General features: G+C 43.6%; 1 protein-coding gene across 1 annotated transcript in view; it reads left to right on the forward strand.

The window, feature by feature from the left end:
• The window catches only part of LOC137431866 (triple functional domain protein), a 469,010-nt gene that overhangs the window by 185,903 nt on the left and 268,334 nt on the right, over positions 1 to 14,773 (forward strand). The window contains 2 exon segments of the mRNA XM_078782583.1: positions 48 to 162; positions 6,671 to 6,863. Of these exon segments, the coding sequence (XP_078638709.1) occupies positions 48 to 162; positions 6,671 to 6,863 (308 nt within the window).

Below are 14,773 nucleotides of genomic sequence, written 5' to 3' on the forward strand. Positions count from 1 at the left end.
ATTGAAAACACAGATTCACCATTGAAATGCCTCTGTTTCCCTTCCAGGAGGCCGGGACCGCAGAGGAGGGCCTATCCTCACCTTTCCAGCCCGTAGTAACCATGACAGAATAAAGCAGGAAGATCTTCGTCATCTTATTATATACCTTGCCTCTGTACCCTGGTGAGACCTTCCTGTCTTCCTCTTTCAGAACCTGCTCCCGAAGCCAACAAATGCACAACAAATGTTTGTCTTTTTTTGAACAATGATTCACTTTACGCTCTGTTTTTTCTTCACAACGTGATCTTTTTATCAATCTGTTCAACATGTGTTCCCCCAGCGTGTTGTACTTTATATTTATATGTATGCACATGTGTGTGCCAACATGAGAACACGTGTAATTGACGACAAGAGAAAAGCACATTTGCATTGTCATCAAACGTAACTTTGATAAATCTCCTCATTCTCACCGATAATAATTACGGAACATGTCTGTGCACACGACTTTGCGAGCCATTTAAATACCTGGAGCGAAAAGCCTCTGCTAGAGAATTAGGCTCTTCTTCATCTCTTTATCATGTATGTGTTATTCCTCAACACTGTTCTCTTTCAGCCAATCTTGACTCTTCATGGCTCCTTAATCACCGTCTGATTTGTCACCTTCAGGTGGTTATGATTCAACAGGCCAGAGCACACACCGACATATTCAAAATGCACAAAAGTGAAGGTGGTTTTGATTCAACAAGACAGAGCACACACCGACACATTCAAAATGCACAAAAGTGAAGGTGGTTATGATTCAACAGGCCAGAGCACACACCGACATATTCAAAATGCACAAAAGTGAAGGTGGTTATGATTCAACAGACCAGAGCACACACCAACACATTCAAAATGCACAAAAGTGAAGGCAGTTATGATTCAACAGGCCAGAGCATACACGGACACATTCAAAATGCACAAAAGTGAAGGCAGTTATGATTCAACAGGCCAGAGCATACACGGACACATTCAAAATGCACAAAAGTGAAGGCAGTTATTATTCAACAGACCAGAGCACACACCGACACATTCAAAATGCACAAAAGTGAAGGTGGTTATGATTCAACAGACCAGAGCACACACCGACACATTCAAAATGCACAAAAGTGAAGGTGGTTATGATTCAACAGGCCAGAGCATACACGGACACATTCAAAATGCACAAAAGTGAAGGTGGTTATGATTCAACAGGCCAGAGCACACACCGACACATTCAAAATGCACAAAAGTGAAGGTGGTTATGATTCAACAGGCCAGAGCACACACCGACACATTCAAAATGCACAAAAGTGAAGGTGGTTATGATTCAACAGACCAGAGCACTCACCGACACATTCAAAATGCACAAAAGTGAAGGTGGTTATGATTCAACAGGCCAGAGCACACACCGACACATTCAAAATGCACAAAAGTGAAGGTGGCTATGATTCAACAGGCCAGAGCACACCCCGACACATTCAAAATGCACAAAAGTGAAGGTGGTTATGATTCAACAGGCCAGAGCACACACCGACATATTCAAAATGCACAAAAGTGAAGGCGGTTATGATTCAACAGGCCAGAGCACACACCGACATATTCAAAATGCACAAAAGTGAAGGTGGTTATGATTCAACAGGCCAGAGCACACACCAACACATTCAAAATGCACAAAAGTGAAGGTGGTTATGATTCAACAGGCCAGAGCACACACCGACACATTCAAAATGCACAAAAGTGAAGGTGGTTATGATTCAACAGGCCAGAGCACACACCAACACATTCAAAATGCACAAAAGTGAAGGTGGTTATGATTCAACAGGCCAGAGCACACACCAACACATTCAAAATGCACAAAAGTGAAGGTGGTTATGATTCAACAGGCCAGAGCACACACCAACACATTCAAAATGCACAAAAGTGAAGGTGGTTATGATTCAACAGGCCAGAGCACACACCAACACATTCAAAATGCACAAAAGTGAAGGTGGTTATGATTCAACAGGCCAGAGCACACACCGACACATTCAAAATGCACAAAAGTGAAGGTGGTTATGATTCAACAGGCCAGAGCACACACCAACACATTCAAAATGCACAAAAGTGAAGGTGGTTATGATTCAACAGGCCAGAGCACACACCGACACATTCAAAATGCACAAAAGTGAAGGTGGTTATGATTCAACAGGCCAGAGCATACACCAACACATTCAAAATGCACAAAAGTGAAGGTGGTTATGATTCAACAGGCCAGAGCACACACCGACATCTATCTATAATTCCAGTAATCTCTGTGTGTGTGTATGTGTGTATGTCTGTGACCGCTGTTTCTCGACAACCACGGGTCCGATATACTTGAAACTTGCCAGGTATATTGCTGGGGACCTGAGGATGTGCCTTTTCAAGGTTTCATATTAATCGGAGAAGTAGTTACCGAGCTATGTCCAAAAAACGATTCAACCAATCAGAGAGCAGCGAGCTATCACGTGTGCCGAACGTGGCGAACAGACTCTGCCTCGGACGGCACATTTGAGAGCGTATTCATTTATTTCACGTTGGCAAACTATGTTGGCGCTATGTTGGCGTTAAACTATGTTTTAAAACTAATTAAAACTAATTTGCGATTCATCGTAACTGCGATATGCGACCTTCCAGACAGTCAAATGAGGACGTCACTTCCGGACTTACGGATAGTCATAGTGACGCTGAACGTGGCGAGCAGACGCTGCCTCGGACGGCACATTTGAGAGCGTATTCATTTATTTGACGTTGCAATCTGTGTTGATTGTTGTAAGGTACGATCGATTGTAGTACACGTTTATAATAACTCTGCCGATACAGGCCCGATTAACGCCCATGCATGCATGGGCGAAGACATTTTTTTTTTTTTTTTTGGCAAGGAACGGGCACCCACGTACGGGCATGTCCTAGTCTATCTATAATTCCAGTAATCTCTGTATGTCTGTGTGTTTGTCGTTTGTCTGTGACCGCTGTTTCTCGACAACCACGGGTCCGATATACTTGAAACTTGCCAGGTATATTGCTGGGGACCCGAGGATGTGCCTTTTCAAGGTTTCATATTAATCGGACAAGTAGTTACCGAGCTATGGCGATTTCTTTACCAAACTCCGCAAGCCGTTCGCTTTGGACCAAACCATTTCATGTAAATAGAGGGGGGGGATTGTCACCGTACTCGCAAGCCGTTCGGTTTGGCTTTGCGAATTGACCAAACCATTTCATGTAAATAGAGGGGGGGGGGATTGTCACCGTACTCGCAAGCCGTTCGCTTTGGACCATTCGCATGGACCAAACCATTTGCGAATGGACCAAACCATTTCATGTAAATAGAGGGGGGGGGGGGATATAATTTTAGATATATATATAGTACGGGCACGCCCTAGTATTCAAAATGCACAAAAGTGAAGGCGGTTATGATTCAGCAGGCCAGAGCACACACCAACACATTCAAAATGCACAAAAGTGAAGGTGGTTATGATTCAACAGGCCAGAGCACACACCGACACATTCAAAATGAACAAAAGTGAAGGTGGTTAAGATTCAACAGACCAGAGCACACACCGACACATTCAAAATGAACAAAAGTGAAGGCGGTTATGATTCAACAGGCCAGAGCACACACCGACACATTCAAAATGCACAAAAGTGAAGGCGGTTATGATTCAACAGGCCAGAGCATACACCAACACATTCAAAATGCACAAAAGTGAAGGCGGTTATGATTCAACAGGCCAGAGCACACACCGACACATTCAAAATGCACAAAAGTGAAGGTGGTTATGATTCAACAGGCCAGAGCACACACCGACACATTCAAAATGCACAAAAGTGAAGGTGGTTATGATTCAACAGACCAGAGCACACACCGACACATTCAAAATGCACAAAAGTGAAGGTGGTTATGATTCAACAGGCCAGAGCACACACCGACACATTCAAAATGAACAAAAGTGAAGGTGGTTATGATTCAACAGACCAGAGCACACACCAACACATTCAAAATGCACAAAAGTGAAGGTGGTTATGATTCAACAGACCAGAGCACACACCGACACATTCAAAATGCACAAAAGTGAAGGTGGTTATGATTCAACAGACCAGAGCACACACCGACACATTCAAAATGCACAAAAGTGAAGGTGGTTAAGATTCAACAGGCCAGAGCAAACACCTACACATTCAAAATGCACAAAAGTGAAGGTGGTTATGATTCAACAGACCAGAGCACACACCGACACATTCAAAATGCACAAAAGTGAAGGTGTTTATGATTCAACAGGCCAGAGCACACACCGACACATTCAAAATGCACAAAAGTGAAGGTGGTTATGATTCAACAGGCCAGAGCACACACCGACACATTCAAAATGCACAAAAGTGAAAGTGGTTTTGATTCAACAGGCCAGAGCACACACCGACACATTCAAAATGCACAAAAGTGAAGGTGGTTATGATTCAACAGGCCAGAGCACACACCGACATATTCAAAATGCACAAAAGTGAAGGTGGTTATGATTCAACAGGCCAGAGCACACACCGACACATTCAAAATGCACAAAAGTGAAGGTGGTTATGATTCAACAGGCCAAGGAGGGAAATTTGATTCTGTTTGCACATTTCTTACCTTTTTGATATTATCTTGTATTGATGATATGGGAGTTTATAATTGAACAAATTGCTTGTCCTTCTTTTTACCTTCGCCACTAAAGGTGGACGGAGGTTATGCTTTGTATGGAAAAAAACGTTTTTAATGTATGGAAAAGGTTATGTTTTTGAGGATGGAAAATATCTTGAGTAGGGTTGGGGAGTGACGTGTTGCACCACCTGTCTGTCTGTGTCTGTCTGTGTGTATCTTTGTGTTTGTTTGTCTGTGAGCAGGATATCTCAAAAGGTTGTGTACAGATTTGGTCGAAACTTGGTCGATTTTGTGTGATGAGGACGAATTGATACAATATTTGGTGAAGATCCGCATCTGGATTCTATAATTTTTAAAAAGTGTTTCTTTACCATTGAGAGATTGAGCCAAAAACCTTATATAGCCTGATATTTCAAAAAGTTATGCACTGGCTATGACAAAACGAGGTGGATGAGTCGGGTCGGTGACAAGAACAAGCCGATTAGATTTTGTTTCGGGTCCGGATGCAGATCCGGCCGATCAGTGGATACAAAACAAACCGTTCAGGTTGGCGGAGGTGTGCGCTCTACCGAGTGCCGTTATATTTACCGTTTGTTTTGCTTTTCTCTCCTTACATTTGAAAAAAAAAAAAAAAGCGAAAGTTGTGTTGGCTGTAGGGATAAAAAATACAATAGGACTGCTCGCTCGCCTGGTGTATCCTGCCTTTGTTTTACTTTTCCCTTTTCCAAGCAGTTTGTGTTTACATGAACCAGGAATAGCTAGTTATGTTTGTGAAAGTGACAAGATGTTATTCTCTACTAAATACTATTCCGCATCTGATTGGCTGTTCAAATTCGGAAACTTCCTTTTCACCACCTTTAGTGCTACACTGCTATGTAGAATGCATGTGATGGATGCAATACGGTATCCTACCTGATGTGTTTGGTAGAAGAGGTTCATGGAAGAACAAGGTAACGCAGCATATAAAGGAGACGAACTGACAGTGTGGCCACAGTTAAACACAACAAGCAGGAGGATTCAACCAACAGGGAATGAGGAGGGGGAGAGAGCGAGGAGGTGAGGAAACGTTGTAACATACGAGAATCGGGCTGGGTTCGCTTAAGTGGGGTCATTGGGGGTAGAAAATATCTTGATTAAGGTTTGGGAATGGGGGGAGGGAGGGGTGAGAAGGTGCACGGCCTGTTTGAAGTCCTGGAAGGAAGAGCAGGATTGAATAGCCTCAGGAATGTGGTTCTACAAATGGGCGACAAAAGGAACAAAAGGATGGAGCATAAGGCCTGCAATTTGGGGCTTTCACCAGGAGGGTCAATCCTGTACTTTCTAGGGAACATCACAGGGTTGAGAGAGCAGAGGGAGCTAGGCAGAGCAGAGGCGTTTAAAAAAGGGAGGCCACAAACCTACAGGGCCTTCAGAAAGTATTCACACAACAAAGACCTTTTCTTTCACATTTTGTTGTGTTGCAGCCTGAATTTAAAATGGAGTAAATTGAGATTTTTTGTCACTGATCCACACATAATACCCCATAATGTCAAAGTGCAATTTTTGTTTTAGAAATTTTAACAAAATCATTAAAAATGAAAAGCTGAAATGTCTTGAGTCAAGAAGTATTCAACCAAAAGTCAATGAGGTCCCACAGTTGCCAGTGCATGTCAGAGCAGAAACTCCACCAGGAAGTCCAAGGAACTGTCCGTAGAAGTCAGAGATAGAATTGTGAGGAGGCCTTGTTCGGAGGAAGGGTATAAAACGATTTCTGCTGGTGAAGTAAACAGAGACACTAGTCTCTGCAGCCCTTCACAAAGTTTTTTTGGACGAGATATTGGAATTAATCGGTTCCACGCAACTGATGTTTGGAAGCAATCTTGTTGAGTTTAGGCAAGTTGAGGCCATTGTGTACATCGTTTGGATTTATTACTTATGGAATGGGAGCAAGAAGGGACAATCGGGATTTTGATTCTTCATGTAAATAATGCTCAACTTCAGGCTCAATGACTTTGTCACGTGTCTTTTATCCCACAGCGAGGAGAGCAAACGGAAAGGGTTTACGGTTATCATGGACATGCGTGGGTCGAAATGGGACTCGATCAAGCCCCTCTTGAAAACCCTACAGGAATACTTTCCCGCAAGCATCCACATGGCGCTCATTATCAAACCCGACAACTTCTGGCAGAAACAGAAAACCAACTTTGGCAGCTCCAAGTTCGATTTTGAGGTGCGGAGCATTTTCAAAAACGCTTTCTCATTGCACACACTCTAATATTGTTACCCTATCAATATACAAGTATTTACAATAACATTCTAATATTATCATAATATTATATAATAATATAATAATAATAATAATTAATAATGTAATATTATTATTATAATAATATTATATAATATTAATATAATAAATATTATATTTATAAATATACTATATATAATTATAATTATATTATTATAATATATAAATTAATATGATGTAATATTATGTAACAATAATAAATTTAATTAATAATTATATAATATTAATATAATGAATATCATATTTATAAATATACTAAATATAATTATAATTATATTATTATAATATATAAATTAATATTATTTAATATTATATAACAATAATAAATATAATTAATAATTATATAATATTAATATAATGAATATCATATTTATAAATATACTAAATATAATTGTAATTATATTATTATAATATAGAAATTAATATTATCTAATATTATATAACAATAATAAATATAATTAATAATTATATAATAATATTATTATATAATAATATTCTCATTAATATTATTCATCGTCGTCATTATCAGTGCAGCTGGGTCTGTGCAACAGAGCGTCGGTGATGTCGGAATAGGCACAGGGTTATGCTGGGTGGTTTGCCATTGCCTTCCCAGCAGTCAGGACAGGAATTAGTCATTTGCTCAAGGTGTGGAGATAACTCACCTACTCCTCGTGAAAGAGGCCGTGGGATCTTCAATGTGCACCGAAGGCCAGTGTTCCGGCTTAACGTCCTTCTAACGGACACCATGCGATGATGAACCGCCCTGCATGCAAAACACCAGGGTGAGCGCTTATAGCTCGGTCAGGATTCGAACCCAAGCTGGACAGCTCACAGGTGGGTGTGTGTACCTCTAAGTTATCCTTCCAGGCTGTCCAATGAATATTATTACTGCAATAATGCGAAAATAGGGATTCTAATGAGATGATTCAAAAAGAAATCTTCACTTTGGCTGACTGGATTCAATTAACGAGATGAAAAATGGGGATTATTAATTGGGAGCATTTGGAAAGCACAAAGAGTAGTTTTCAAAACTAATGGGCAATCATGTTGTTGTTTTTTTGTGCCCCAAGGCGTATCAGCATCGTGTTGATTTGTCGAGTGTGAATGAATTTTTGGGATATTCTGTCCTCTTGTTGACAAGTGTGACGATGGCGTTGCGATGCATTCGGTTGTCATCTGAACTTGTCCCACAGGTATCTAGTTTGCTTCGTCCAGGAATGAAGGTGACAATGGAAGCACAGTCATGATTATCTCACCACACTTATCCGATTGTGATATGACGTTGATTTAAAGTAACGAATTTAGGAAATGCTGAAAAAAAACCCCAAACCAATACACTCACCTGGTGTTTGCGTAATAATGGTTAGGGTGGCGGGCTTGGGATCCGAAGGTCCTGAGTGCGAATCCCGTTCAGCCGTTGAATTAATACCAGGTGGGGTTGACTCAGCCTGTCATCCTTCCGAGGTCGGGGAAATGAGTTCCAGGGTACTGGGTCCTCTCTCAAGGAAGTTGGTGGCAGGATTTGCACTCCGGCCGCCGTAAAAACACCTCATTCCGTAGCACACACGGGCAACAGGCGGGACGCTGCGGGCAACAGTGGTTGTGTCGGGATGGTGCTGAGGAGTCGTCCAGGGACGCAGCAAGGTGCTGATCCAGCGTACGCTCATATATATATACATATATATATATATATATATATACACAAAGAATTAAGTTAAGCACCCCTACACAACGAATTAAGGTAAGCACCCCCTAATATATATTCTTTGTGTATATGTATACATTGGCATATATTCTAAGGTATGTGAGATCAAATAATGATTGGTATGACATTAGCAATTATCCATTGATGAAAGTGAGTGATCAAAGTGAAAAAAAGTGATTGGTTGAGTCAGTGATCCGATCACGTGGGTCCTACACACGTTATTGACGCAAAGATCGCTAGAGGTCTTCTCAGAACAATGACTGTACGTTAGAAAACATAAACGTCATCCACACTGTCCGTGATGGACCTATAGCTCCATACTTAAATTGAGGTGAAAATATGCCTAAAATTCCCAAAAAATTTCACCTTAAATTATTCAGAATAAAATATTGAAAACGGCATGATTGTTATGTTTTTATGTGACCATAATATCACTTCTCCAGAAAATATAGCAATATCATGGGTATATTACACTGTTTTGACGACAACAAACTTGTAATGTGCGAGGTTGTAAAAAAACGGGGGGGGGTGCTTAACTTAATTCTTTGGGGAACGGGGGGGGGGGGGGGGGGAGCGAACCCCTTGGCAAAGCGAGCGATTTTTTTTTTTCATAGCGTCATAGCGATTTTTTTTTTCATAGCGTTCATAGCGTCATAGCATTCATAGCGTCATAGCGTTCATAGCGTCATAGCGGTCATAGCGTTCATAGCGTTTCATAGCGTCATAGCGATTTTTTTTTTCATAGCGTCATAGCATTCATAGCGTCATAGCGTTCATAGCGTCATAGCGGTCATAGCGTCATAGCGTTCATAGCGTTTCATAGCGTCATAGCGATTTTTTTTTTCATAGCGTTCATAGCGTCATACCATTCATAGCGTCATAGCGTTCATAGCGTTTCATAGCGTCATAGCGATTTTTTTTTTTCATAGCGTCATAGCGATTTTTTTTTTTCATAGCGTCATAGCGATTTTTTTTTTCATAGCGTTCATAGCGTCATAGCATTCATAGCGTCATAGCGTTCATAGCGTCATAGCGGTCATAGCGTTCATAGCGTTTCATAGCGTCATAGCGATTTTTTTTTTCATAGCGTCATAGCATTCATAGCGTCATAGCGTTCATAGCGTCATAGCGTCATAGCGTTCATAGCGTTTCATAGCGTCATAGCGATTTTTTTTTTCATAGCGTTCATAGCGTCATACCATTCATAGCGTCATAGCGTTCATAGCGTTTCATAGCGTCATAGCGATTTTTTTTTTCATAGCGTTCATAGCGTCATAGCATTCATAGCGTCATAGCATTCATAGCGTCATATCGTTCATAGCGTCATAGCGTTTCATAGCGTTTCATAGCGTCATAGCGATTTTTTTTTTCATAGCGTCATAGTGGTCATATCGTTCATAGCGTTCATAGCGTCATAGCGTTCATAGCGTTTCATAGCGTCATAGCGATTTTTTTTTTCATAGCGTCATAGCGTTCCTAGCGTCATAGCGTTCATAGCGTCATATCGTTCATAGCGTCATAGCGTTCATAGCGTTCATAGCGTCATAGCGTCATCACGTGATCGCTCTGAGCGAATCAGCGCCCACCTGCTCTGATTCCGTTGATTCCGTGCGCTGAAATGCGCTGAGGTAAATATGAATAAAAAATATGGATCGTCAAATATTTTGAGTTCGGCCATGTTCGTCCCAGGCTCAATGGCCATGTCTATGCCAAATATCAAGCACGTAAGCCTCTCCGTTTAGGAGTCTACCGGTAACATTACACACACACACACACACACACACACACACACTATATATATATATATATATATATATATATATATATATATATATATATATATATATATATATATATATATATATATATATATATATATATATATATATATGTATATATATATATATATATATATATGTATATATATATATATATGTATATATATATATATATATTGTAACGATTTTGAGAAGTGTAACGGGTTTTGAGAAGTGTAACGGGTTTTGAGGAGTGTAACAATTTTGGAGGAAGGGTAACGGATGTGAAGAGTATGGTTTTGGTATGGTAACATCCTGGTAATGTAAATAATGGTCGCAGCCGTCCTCCTAATTAATTTCATAGAACATACACGCAGGTCACGATATATCTTCTAAATAGTGTATTTCCTTATTCCATGTAGGCTAAGTATGTGTTTTCCACTAGATTGACTTTGCATTGTATCAAACAAAATAAGCGTAGGCCCTTCCAATTTCCCCAAAACCTCCCTTCCATTTGCCTTCCGCATTTTGGTCGGTTTTTCTCTTCAACCACCATTGGCCACGAGGTAAGGTTGGAGAAGAAAGGCGTGTCTCCACCTCGTCAGAAGAGGGCAGGAGTGAACCGGCCCTAACAGCCAATCAACACCGCGGTGAGTGACCCGGTAGGCGTGCCCTCGGAGCCGGCGGCTTAATTCCGCCGGAGGTGATAAAAGCGACTGCAGGGGACTGCTTGACGAGTCCAGATGAGGGATGACTGGAGAGGAGCAACGAGGCTGCACCAAAGAGAGGCCTTGAGAGATACGCTGGGGGATGACCTGGAAGAGGAGCGCAATCCACCGCAAGCCCTACCTACCTACCTACCTACCTGCCTGCCTGCAATACCCCCCTGTCGTTGGAGAGACGCGCTGAACGGAGGGAGACGGCTCCACCCCAGGAAGAGGAGCAGGTGTGCCGAGCCAGCGCGTGACGGCCGCGGATACGCGACGGAGGTTTTCCCGCCAAAACCGCGAGGGGTGCTGCGGCCTCCGACTTTGCCTTCCTCTCAAGCAATCAACCTCGAGCCATTACCTGCCTGCAATATCCACCGTGTGAGTGTGAACGTCCTGTCCTACTCGTTTGTCTTGGGGATTAAGTAAATGAAATAGAATAAGTTAACAATGCACTGTGTGACTGCTCTTTTCCATCTATTGCTGTAAATAATATTGGTCGCTCTAAAATATTGCTTGTGTGTGTATAATAAATATGTTCTTCCTCCAAACTCTGTCTTTCTTCTCTCTTCTTCTCTTTCGGTCGTTTTAGAGGTTTCCCAATTGAATATCTGTAGCGCGATTAGTCAACGTTCGGTTGGAATCGGGTTCTAATCGGGGAGTAACTGTTCGGACGCGGTTAAATACACCACCGCTCGGTAAAATAACATCCAAAAACCGTGTCCGTAACAATTGGTTGTCAGGAGGTGGGATTCGAACCTGGGACTAAATTTATTTAGCCCAAATTTTGGACACCAATTGTGTTAGTACCGTAACAATTGGTGTCGAGGAGTCGGATTCGGACCCGGGACTAAATTTGTTAGGCCCAAATTTAAAAAAAAAAAAAATCTTGGTCAAAATTACGAGCTGCCAAAATTGTGTTGTTTTATAAAACCCGAATTTTGAGATCGCGCCATGGACAATCAAGGCGATCGGATGTCGGTGGGGGAGATAGACGGGTTAGGGGTAACCCAGGAACCAGGGGAAATGTATGTGGAAGAAAGGGAGGAGGAGAGCAATGAGGAGGCGGTTGAGGGAGTAGCAGGCGTGCAAAATGGCGTCCTCGCGCACGTGGGTGTAGCGGCACCAAATTTTGCCACGCCCGCGACAGTAGCAGCGCCGCCGTTGGATTCGGACCTTTTGTTGCTACAAATCGGTGCCCTTATGGACAAAATGAGGGACGAAGCAAGGGCTGATAGTGCGAAAATGGAAAGCAGAATGATGGGGGTAATGAGGGACGAAGCGAGGGGTACCGTTAAGGAGTTAGACAAGAAATTTGAGGGATTAGACAATGGGATAGAAGGGGTGAAAAATGGGTTAATGGGGGTAGAAAACAGAATGGCCGCTCAAGAGAATCAGTTAGAGGGGGTGAAAAATGGGTTAATGGGGTTAGAAAATAGGATGGAGGACAAATTGCGGGAAATGGGGGAACAATCCGCCCGGGAAATCGAACAGATGGGGAACCAGATGGAGGAAATACGAAGAGGGATGAGTGAGGAGGTCTCGGGGCTACGCGAGGAGGTAAAGCGAGGCGAAAAGCGTATCGAGAAAGAGGTGAGAAATAATACGGCAAAGTTACAAGGGGGAATAGAAGATCTGACGGAGGAGGTGGAGCAGCTGACAGAGGGACAAACTAAGTTAGTGGAGCAGGTTCAAAAGAACACGGCGGTACTAGGAGGGTTAAAGGCGACACAAAAAGAAATTAAAAACGAATTAATAGCGACGCAGAGGCAATGTCAGATGGTACGGGAGGAACTGACAATGAGGGTGGAAGAGGTGACAGAAGCAATGGAGACGAAGGACCGGGAGGTAAGGACGCACGTAGAAACGGTCACGGTAGCCTTAGAGGACGAACTTGAGGAGACGCACCGGGAAATAAAAGAGGTTAAACAAAAATTAGAGGAAGTGGGAGAAGAGGTGAGTGAAATTAAGAAGGGACGGACAGAAACTAAGAGAGAAATCCGGGAGGAGGTGATGGAATGTGTACAAGGTCTGTGTTCAAATCATGATGCGGTGCTCACTAACCAAATAAAAAGTTTGCAGGTGGCAGAGAAGGTGCGACGAGGTACGGAGGTGAGTGGCAATGTACATGATGTGAGGGGAGATTCAGTCGGCTTGGGGATTGGTTTGGATCCGGGTGTTCGTGAAAGGCCGTTGGTGAGGTGTGTGACAGGACAGGTGTGCGAAAAAAGGGGTGTGCGAGAATGTCCGACCATGGGGTGTGTGAGGAAAAAGTGCACGCCGAGGAGTGAGTGTGCCGTCAAGAGTGAATTGGTCAAAGCGCGTGTGCGAGGGAGCACAGGGAAGCGCGGTGTGGTGAGTGTTACGGAGGAAGTAACGAAAAAGTGTGCGCGGGAGGACGCGCGAGAAAGGTGTGTAACGGACGGGTGCATGGGGAAAGCGCATGCTGTCAAGAGTAAGGGAGAATGCATGCCTGTGGTGAGTGTTACGGAGGAAGTAACGAAGAAGTGTGCGCGGGAGGATGCGCGAGAAAGGTGTGTAACGGACGGGTGCATGGGGAAAGCGCATGCTGTCAAGAGTAAGGGTGAGTGCGCGACTGAGAGTGGAGGTGAGAGTAGTGAGAGTGAAACGGAGCGTGAGCTGGTTGTGATAGGTGAGCGAGGATGTACACCTGGGATGGAAGGATGCACACCTGGAATGGTAGAGCGTGAGTGGGAATGCACGCTGGAATTGGTAGTGAGACACGTGGTTGGGTGTGCGGGTGAGAGCACACCTGTGATTGTCACAAAGGAGGTGACCGAGGAGGGGGCGCGAAGCGGTGTATTGGTGAGGTGTGCGAGCAACGAATGTGTGCCAAAGTGTTCGGTGGTCAGGTGTGTGACCAAGTCGGTGAGCGGAGTGAGTGTACCGAGGTGTGAAAGAAAAGGTACGAGGAGAATGGGAACGGCTGCATGTATGAGCAAGAAAGAGGTAGCGTATGCATGTAAGCCTGCAGGTGAAGCGTCGACGGTAACCGGGTTAAAGGTTAGGTCGACTTTTAGCCGGATCGGGCCCTCGGTGCGTGCCGGGCTTCGCGTGCCGCGAGAACCAGCGGAGATCCGAGCCACGGCGGGTTCGAAAGGACCGCCGTGCGCGATCCACGCTGGGCCTCGCGTGGAGCGGCCGCGTCCGGGCTCCACAAGGCGGAGCGGGCAGCTCGATAGGAAGGGTCGTCATGGCGACCACTTTCTATTGAGACGTGCCGGCAGGTCGAGATCGGGACATTGGATGGCTCCACGCCGAAGTGGTGCATGGGATCTCGGCCCGGGTAAGCCTCCGTCCCTGCCCCGAATGCGGGACGTATCCAGCCGCTGGCAAAAAAAAAAACGACCCGCGTTCATTGCTCGGCTGTACGAAGCCGGGCTGTAGATGTGAATTGGCGCACCGAGAGGATGTAATAAGTAGACGGGTGATGTGAATTGGCGCACCGAGAGGATGTAATAAGTAGACGGGTGATGGTGATAGTGATAGTAGTGATTTGAAACGAAATTTAGAAAAGTGAATAGAATTGGCAGTAAATGGAAAATTTTTGAATTGTTGGATTTGGACGAGCGAAATTGGTAGTGAGAGACCCCCGATGTGGTGGGATGGCAAATCCACCATCCCTCACAGGTGGGGGCAAATGCG

The sequence above is a fragment of the Myxine glutinosa genome, chromosome 7 (genome assembly GCF_964187855.1).
Source record: "Myxine glutinosa chromosome 7, kmMyxGlut1.1, whole genome shotgun sequence".
Taxonomy (NCBI): domain Eukaryota; kingdom Metazoa; phylum Chordata; class Myxini; order Myxiniformes; family Myxinidae; genus Myxine; species Myxine glutinosa.